Source organism: Meleagris gallopavo, chromosome 1, assembly GCF_000146605.3.
Source record: "Meleagris gallopavo isolate NT-WF06-2002-E0010 breed Aviagen turkey brand Nicholas breeding stock chromosome 1, Turkey_5.1, whole genome shotgun sequence".
Taxonomy (NCBI): Eukaryota; Metazoa; Chordata; class Aves; order Galliformes; family Phasianidae; genus Meleagris; species Meleagris gallopavo.
The window spans coordinates 77,549,621-77,558,928 of NC_015011.2; the positions used below are offsets into that span (position 1 = coordinate 77,549,621).

Genomic DNA, 9,308 nt, shown 5'->3' on the forward strand with positions numbered 1-9,308 from the left:
TTTTTTTTTTTTTTAAGTTATGTCAATTATCCATGCAAAGTTTTCTAAGTGCATTAACATTCGAGTTTGTACAGAGTATTTTTAACCAGACACGCTCCCCACAGTTCTCATACCTACAGCTTCTGAAAAAGCTACATGCCACAGTGATGGTTGAGTTCCTTTTGGGAAAGACTGGCTACTGCATAAACCAGTTGCTGCTGTAAAGCCCACATTACTCTAGTTTCCAACTCATGTTCTGGAAAATTTCTTTGACACCCACTGTGATGATTCCATTACAGTAAGAGGAAAACATCTTCTAGGAGAAAAAATTGTTTCCGGTCGATGACTGATAGATTTGGGAATGAATGTTGCTTCCCTCAGCAGTGTTCTGAACAAAGCCACAAGCAGATTCTTTAAAAGGTTAAAACTGGTACCATTTTTTGTCCTTGTATTTCAGCATCACCTACAGAAATGGGGGAAAAAAAGGGCGTCACAAACTTCAGAAGTAGTGAAGTACTTCATTGCCATTTATTCTTGCCAACAGTGTCACTAGGTCTTGATTTCACTGAAATCTTGTTTTTATTTATGTATTTATTTGTTTAATTTCGTAATTACTAAATGCTTTTTAAAAGGTAATGACTTAGCTGTTACTTCTGTTATTAAAAGATTGCTCCTGAGGAGATTTAACTACTTTACCACTTCAGTTTTTGCAGAAGTTCATATGTGGAGCATGGTAGATTTGCTCTGAATAAACTCTTTTTGCATTTCAGACAAGTTTCTTCTGAGTATTTTTGTCTTGCACATATGAAAGCTAACAAGAATATAAAGGTCTTGCCCAGAGATGTAATGCACATTAAACCAGCTGTACACTTAATTGAAAAACATGCAACTTGGGGGACTATTCTTTAACCTTGTTTTATCATAAATTAAAAAAAAAAAAAATACACATTAATTGATTCCCAGCTTAGGGCTGGAAGAGCTTTCTATTTCTGACTCTAAGCACAGAAGCTGTCTATCCCAGCCAGCCCTATTCTTTACAACTGTATCACAGTACCAGGGTGTTCCTCCTCATCTTCCTAGTAAGATCTGTAAATGCTCCTATGTACACAACCACCTACCTGTATTCTGCCCTATGGCACGGATCTGCTGGACCAAGACTAGTCAGAATGGACTAGTGAAAAAGGTGTGAGATGAGAAGTACCCTGATCTATATTATGGAAACATGATAGAAAGAGTTGTGCAGTGGAAGTCTCTTTAGAGGTTTTCCATCGTGTGGAGGCAGGGGAAGGAAAAATGGCATGCAAGTTAATGTGAGCACGCCTCAAACAACATGACTGTGTGAATGGGGAGAACAGCACTTGACTTTCCTGAAGGGAAGCAAAGGCTCAGCTGCAGGTTTGGTGATCTTTAGTTCCGAGTGTACGATGCCAGGGCTCTTACCTCATGCGCATGTTTGGAAAATGCCTCTGCACTGGCCATCATGCTTGCGGTCCTTTCATCCAGCTCTCCCAGTTTCTGTCCTCTCTCATCAAGAGCAATACGAGCACGAGTCAAGTCCCCAATGACTCCTCCTGCGGCTCCTCTCACACCTTCAATTCCACCTGATCCAGGGATGTGCTGGGCGAGACTGCGAGAGGCTTTTCCTGCCGTGGCCTCACCAACTGCAAAGGAGAAATACAAACAGAGGGGAGTGAAAGGCTGTGGTCCTTGATGCCACCTTACTGCAATGGCACATGTGGAGATTTTGCTCTCTGTTGCTGCAATGCAGCCATATCCCCAGCTCAAAGGAAGCTGCTGCCATGTAGGAATCACAGGTCACAGATAGGGCAACTGAGAAGTCTGCCCTTCCTTCATGCTGTCCTCTTTTTTTTTTCTTTTTCTTTTTTTGTCATTAAAATAAATCTTCTGTGTGTCCTAGATGACAAGGGCAGGCAATCACACGTATTAATTTCTGGAAGAAAAAGAAAAATCACTTACAAAGCTCCTCTCTGTCGAAAGCTTGTCCACTTCCTCCAAAAAGTCCTTTAAGAAAGCCTCTGTTTTGGGCTTCTGGTGTTTCCACAGGAGTAAACAAATCCCCAAGCATGTCCTAGCAAGTCAGACAAAAATCATATGAAAAATTACTGAGATGGAAGCAGGTCCGGGGGGTTGTTTCATTTGCATGAGCTTAAGGGCCAAATGCACTGGATCTAGACAAGTCATTTTAAAAGTCTGTTGTATGAAGAACAAAATCAGTACTTAACAGTTGTGTTTTATGACAGGTAAATACTGGGGCTAACTAGATTTGCTAACGCTTTTAAAAGGACTTGGTTTTCCCTGCCCAGTCTTGTGTTCATAGAGAAAACATTTTAAGCAATATAAATCATGGAAATATCAGTGGTGACATTACATTTTGCTTAGAAACAGTGATGACACTATAATTGAATAAACAATCTGTCATGAATTATGCATTTTGTTTTAGTGATTATCCAGGCTAGCAGGACAGTCATTCTGTTCTCCCTTTACAACATACCTCAGTGCTTGTTAGCAGTTCAGAGTTGTTCCTTTTAAATAAAAACCCACTGCCCTCCACAACCCACCCCTCTCCAAGTTCATTCTTACTGTGCGTTTTGGCAGTGCCATCAGGCAGTGTCTGAAGGCACTCCTGTGGACACTGGAGAGGTCATTCAGTTCAGAGCAGGTGAATTGAATTAGGGCCAAACAAATCTCAGGTTCAGCTTTATTTGCAGCAGTATGAGGAAAAGTTGGATCTCCAGAACTAAACTGATACAGAAAGCATGCAGTCCCATTAGTGTTTAAAGCCAGTGGGTCTATGCAATGAGAAGAGTTGCTGCCCTGCTGCTCAGCCCTGTGTTTGCTCATCTGAGCCTCTGCAGGCACATCCAGCTGTTGTGCTGCTCAAAGCGCTCGGCTCCTGGGAAGCTGAGTGCCAATGACAAAGCTGTGACTCACACTTACTGCTCCCCTGCACTGTCACCTGATCCAGGGAGAAAAATTACTGCAGCCTTTTGAGCCTGAGTGGCCTCTCTCATGCAGCTTGCCTTGTTTTCCTGGGTAGGAGGTGATACCTGGTCATCTGCGTTTTGTACTGGGATAATGGCTGTGCAAGCCCTTTATGTCCTCTTATGGATAAAAGCCAAGGTAGAAGTGGCCATAGTTCAGCAGTACAGAGAAGCAAGGGCTGTTTCCATTTTGTTGTTGCACAATGCTGTTAAGGCTACTAACAATCTAGCTTATAACAGCCTCTTGCTTATAAATCCGCTTTCCCAGATGCACCAAGCAAACCTTTTGATAATTTTAAAATTAGTTCCCTGCAAAATGATCTATTTTCCAATGTGCAGGAGCTTGTATGCGATGCTCATTCCTCCCAGCACTCCTTCAGACCTGAGACACATGCTGCTGTGATGTGATTCAAGCAGCTCAGCACACGTTATTCCCTAGGGGACAATAAGTGCTGGCAAGACTATTTCTTCTGTATTTCTATCCTAGCTCAGTGCTAATTATATAACTTAGAACTTGTTCACCTTCTTATTTTTTATTTTATTTCTCATGTTTCTCCTCGTAACCTCTCACAATTCCTCCTCTTCAGTAAATGACATTTTAATTTGCATTTTCATCAGAAAAAGGCAAACCTAACACTGTAAAGAGCTTTGCTCAAAATAAATTATTTTAATTAGACCATTTCTGTAGCTACTGCATTTTAATGTACAGTGGGAGATGCTGGAGTGAAAATGATGGTAAATAATTAAAAATACATTAAAACAGAGTGCATTTTTTGATACTATCAGCACCTGTTTGTCTCATGTTCCCACCCATCTACTGGAAGCTGTAAGTATTAAGACATTTTTAGAGTTAAAATCTGAAAAATAAATGATGGCAGGAATGCATATTTTCATGGAGGCAGTTTCTATGTGTTGGACACATGCTGATACCTACTGCTATGGCTGTTCTGAATGTGTAACTTCCCCTTCTTTCCCTTTGTCACTTTCAACAGTTGGTTTCTCATATGGGCAGGCTTTGATAGAAGCAGGCTGTGAAGAGTCCCACTTGGGTGTAAATCTGGTTCCATACAGAGCCAGCAGAGACTACAATTAGGTGAGGGCAGGCTGCAGACATGGGCCAGTCATCGGGGCACAGGAGCACGGTGACAGCAGCACAAAAAGGACCAAACAGCAACAGAGCAGCTGACCTCTCTCTGCTCTGCTTTGACAGAATGGCAAATACGAAGGAACATGTCCTTGAGGTCACTTAAAATGCTAGAAATTAACTAAAATACCCTTTTTTTCCACCAACACACAGGCTTTCCATTGAATAACAAATTATCATCTCTTACTTTTGACTAGAAATCATAGCCTGGTAAAATGCATCTTCGAGAAATCTAGCAGCAAAGGTGGCAATTCACACTTGCACAGCTCGCTGCTCAGGCCTCCAGCCCTCCCAGACAAAGACAGCATGAAGTAAGGATGCGATTCCTACCTGAAGGTTGTCACACATCTCTTGGCTGTACGTGAGGCGCTGGATCTCAGTGGGAGAGCTGAGGTACAAAGCCTGCCCTTCGTTACTGAAACAAAAGGTCCGTGCTATCCTCATATCTGTTACAGGCAGATAGTTGATGTCCAGCAGCGGGCGAAGGCTGGGCAAGCTGAAGTGAAGCAGAGACTTGAGTTAGTCACAGCTCTAAGCTGAAAAATCTGCCATCCACATGGTGCCTTCCTTTCTACTTTGCTTCTCTGCAGGGAGGAGTTTCAGCTGCCTTGCCTCAAGGCGCAGCTCCTGCCATGCGGGACATACCTGCAACACATGGCTTGTGCCACGTGGCTGGGCAGTGTGCAGATTGAGACCTGCCTCTAGTCACTGCTGGGCACATGGCAGAGTTTTGCTTGCACGCTGTGAGCAAAGGCTCCAGCAACTCCTCTACTGTCCTCCAGCTTCTCCAGCTTCAGCTCACTGACTGTACAGCAGGATGGCACTTGCCCAGATTTAAATGGCATGACCAGGGAAGGGGCGATGTGGGGATGCAAGGGCGTAACTGCAGTGATGCCGTGCAGTCAGCTCAATGGGGCAACGGCAAGGAAGAGAAACTAAGTGCCCCGAGTGCAAAAATCTGAAATGGGACTGGACCCTTCACACTGGATAAAAAGTACCATTTCTATGCCTGAGTTATTGTTAATGCTCTATACCCGATTGACAGTAACGGAGAAAAAATTATAAGTTTTACGCCAGTTATAAGTCATCAACCATCAGCTGTCATCATGGGGGAGCTGCTATGAAATGGGGGAGCTTGTTTTGCTGTTCCACTGCCTTAACTCCCCACGCGGAGGCAAGCCAAGGAACAGGTATGGCTGTAGGCAAGGCAATGCTCCCAGAAGAGCAATTACTTGTATATAAAACGTGCACTAAATGCATCTATCGGGGAGCTAACGCAGAGCATCAACCATGTAAGCACACCACAGCAAATGCAAGTGGAACTCGATGGCACTGTGCCACCTCTTTGCTTAGTTTTGCCATGATATTAGTTAGATAAGTACCTCAGTGTCATGATGTGCCCATTGGCACAAAAGCACGCCAGACAGACGCTGTTACAGAGGGTGACCACATCTGCTTGCAATAAAAAGGACGTTTCGGTGATGTTGTGGACATAAAGACATGTTTGGGAAGGCAATGAGAAGACTTTGGCTTGTTTTTCTGAACAAATGACTGCAAATTGATGATCACCCATATCCTGGGAGGAGGAAGGGGAATGCATGACAAGTTTTCTTTTCCTTGTTTTTTCACCATCATCAGCACTGTGTGGGTCCCTCCATACTTCGTAAGGTGGATGTATCAATGTCCCTGTGCAGTCCAAGCAGGCGAAGGTCAGCACGGCTCCTTTCAGTGTCAGAACTGTGCCTGCAAAATACAATCTTCTCTCACTGGCACTGGCACCACAATTTAACTGCTTGTCAGCACAGGGGATACACAGCACAGGTGACACCTGACTTTTGCTTTTGTAAATACAGAAAATGCATTTATCTAGCCAGGGTGACAAGGCTTCCTTACTCAGTTCTTCCTGAGCTTCCACGCAGGAAAGTGGACACATAGGCTGTCACTACTGAAAGGTCTCAGGCAGCCGATGTCAAATAACCTACATAGCACATGCTACTGAATGCCATAAGGATAGACTGCTTTTTTATTTTCCCTCTTCTTTTTTGTTTTCTTTTAAATTTATCACTACCAGTAGGATTATTTATTCCCCAACCAGTAAGATTGCTAACCTTAATCTGGTATCCATCCAGAGCTGTTTTTCCTAAACAAAAGAGTGTGGGGCTTACCACTACTCCTATGGCACCCTGTTTTCTGGCATTATTTTACTCACAACACAATAAGCACATCCTGTCTCTTTAGCCCTGACCTCTCTTAGCCCTCTGTCCTCTCTGTTCTGCCATCTGTCACTCACTCAGCCAAAGATCTCTCCTGGTACATCAACCTGCCAACATTTGTGTTTCCTTTCCTGAGCTCCCTCCTGCTTATCTGCAGCCTTCTGACAGGAAAGACAGCCAAACTGTTCACAGAATCCCAGATAAGATAGCATCAGAGCAGCACACAGGACTGCAGTTTCCCAATATGAAGGATCCCTGCCAGTTTCCCTGTCCTCACAAGAAATAAATGTGACTTTGCTCAAGGTGTAGGGCAAACTTCAAGATTAACACAACTAAATGCCTCAGTTTGTGAAGCTGCGGGTTTCTCACATGCATCTCTTTTTACCCGTGTGCCCTTAATCATAGAATCATAGAATGGTTTGGGTTGGAAGGGGCCTTTAAGTTCATCTAGCTCCAACCCCCTGCTATAGGCAGGGACATCTCCCTCTAGACCAGGTTGCTCAAAGCCTTGTCCAGTCTGGCCCTGAATGCTTCCAGGGAGGGGGCATCCACAAGCTCACTGGGCAACCTGCTCCAGTCTCACCACCCTCACAGTAAAGAATTTCTTTCTAATATCTATGTAATGAATGACTATTACTTAATACATTTCTTGAGAACTTTCTGGCAAAAGGGCCACATAAAATCATACAGTTTTTCCCCCACTGTCCCAAGATGAATAATAAACATGAAGAAGGCTGCACTCTTACCACTTGGTGACACCATGACCGGCTCTGACTGCCGTAAGTCATCGCTGGCAGGCAGGTTAAGAGAGAGGATTAAGACCATACCAAGGCCCGTTCCGACCCAGAGGCATGGGGAGACAGCAGAGTCGTTCTTTCGGGCAAAGGACTCCATGAAGTACAAGGCTGTGATTGCTTCCTTGGAGTCCCTGTCGATACTTGACACGCTGGAGCTTCGGGAACGGCTGAAGGAGTTTTCCCGGTTTTCTGTATAAATAAATACAATTGAACAGGCATAAGCTGGTAACCTGAGAATAGATAGAGGCCTGCAGCAAATACAAAACGCCCTGCAGGGCACTGAAAACACAGCATTTTCACAACCTAGGAGAACACTGTGATACTACCACCGTACCAGCTTCCTGCCAGTGTATAAATAAGCGTGGAAAATGCTGTCAGACCTCATCAGTTAGATCTGCATTAGAAATAGCTGCTTATTATGAAGATTAGCATAGACTAATTAGAGTTTACAACAGCCTTAGCTCAAAGGACTTGTTCTAAATAGCATGAAATAATTTTAGACCCATCTGCTACCAATGCATTTAATATTAATCCATGTATCTCATCGCTGTAGGACACAAAGGAAGAAGCCATTTCCAACTTCAGAACACATGTTCTTTGCTCCGCTCCTTTTCCCACAACTAGGAAGCAAGAGCACTAAGTTCACGGCTGTTGTATATTGTCAAGCTCTCTGGGGAAAAGACACACATCACTAAACTATCCTGGCAGCCAAGGTGTCTCAGGGCACACCTCAGCTCAGGCTTCCCAGGCACTGAGATAGGAAACCTGCTCTGTGCCCTCGATGACAGCTGCATGGTGAACTGGCACCAATGGTTCATCTTTCTGCCTAAACTTTAGCAGACAACAGATGACAGCAAGGTGGAGACAGAACCACACTGATGGAGACCCTGAGCTCCTAAGGAGGAAGTGACAGCAAACACGGCCTGACTCTGCTGTAGGGCTGAGGGATCCTTGCTTTGCTTTGTCTTGCGCCAAAAAAGAAGGCCAAAACTGTGCAAGGGATCTGCTGGCGGTAGCCGTGTGTATCAGTGGCAACATGTTGCAGGCTATGAAGCACAGTGAGGCTAAAAGGTTCCTGGAGACTAAGGGAGCTAAAGGGAAGAAGAGAGCAGCGCTGCCCACCAGCATAGTCTTTGCAAAGCAATTTGTGTCAGAGCTGCTGTCTGCCAATACAGAGTCAAAGTCAGGTCTTGATCACCGGAAACCTCACATTCTCTTCTGCAACACAAACATCAGAGGAATAGGAGGTTATGGAGATGGAGAGTATTTGAAGGAATTGGACCTGAAATAAAAAGCTCATTTCTGAACCTATCACGATGAAGTAGATTTGTTTGGCACAAAATTCTCATATTTCAGCACAGGTAGCTGTCTTTTTAGAACTTGCAGAAATAAAGAAGAGGAATACTGTCTACCTTGGTTAAGAACAAAATCAGAAAAGGGCTTTCTCAAGCACTCCAGTTTAAAACTGGGCTAAGCCTCATCTTGTTTCTTGCCCTCCACCAGAAGCCGCCATTTGGCAGTGGATCTTCCTCAGACCACATGCTGCATTAGATTCCCTACCCAGATCACTGCATGTAAACTGTGGAAATTATCCTCTTCACAGCAGCTACCTGGGAAACACCAGAGAGAACCACAGCAAAGCATTACAGGAGCAACAGCAGGCATTGCTATATGTACTACCTTACATGCTTGTGTTGGCACACAGGGCTGGGGGCAGATTAACATGCTGCTCAGACATACTTGGCACAGCTGCCAAGGAGGCATCTGCCTGCCTTTCAAAAAGGAGCTTCAGAGGACAGCATTCCCTGGCTCTTCAGGCCCACTCTGATGAAAGAGAAACTTATGTCTATTTGAATTTCCAAGCGCTGCCTTCTCCTCACCCTATTTCACCCTCTTTATGTAGGCACTGTTGTGATTCTAGATCTAGCACAGTGCTGCTAAATATATCTGCAGAAACCTGGGAATTTTTATTCATGTGGAAAGCTTCTAATACCTTGAGAATCAGTGACTCCCATAACCCCAAGCACTTTGCACTTCTGCAGTGGACTGGTTGGCCCAGCTCCTTCCTAAGGACAGCAGCTGATGAGCAAAGAAGGGCAGTGGAGTAATTTCAAGGCACAAATCCTCAGGGTTTCACACACACACACACACACACACACACACACACACACAC

The 9,308-nt window shown here is 44.4% G+C and overlaps 1 protein-coding gene across 2 annotated transcripts in view; it reads right to left on the reverse strand.

Annotated features, from left to right (window-relative positions):
- STXBP5L (syntaxin binding protein 5 like) overlaps positions 1–9,308 on the reverse strand; it is a 181,135-nt gene continuing 171,827 nt past the window's right edge. For both annotated transcript variants that reach the window (XM_031555909.1, XM_031555905.1), the window contains 6 exons: positions 7,085–7,324; positions 5,508–5,868; positions 4,456–4,621; positions 1,957–2,068; positions 1,420–1,640; positions 1–442 (listed from right to left, as the gene is read on the reverse strand). In XM_031555909.1, coding sequence (XP_031411769.1) covers positions 401–442; positions 1,420–1,640; positions 1,957–2,068; positions 4,456–4,621; positions 5,508–5,868; positions 7,085–7,324 — 1,142 coding nt within the window. In that variant the 3' untranslated portion in view covers positions 1–400. The remainder of the gene's footprint in view (positions 443–1,419; positions 1,641–1,956; positions 2,069–4,455; positions 4,622–5,507; positions 5,869–7,084; positions 7,325–9,308) is intronic.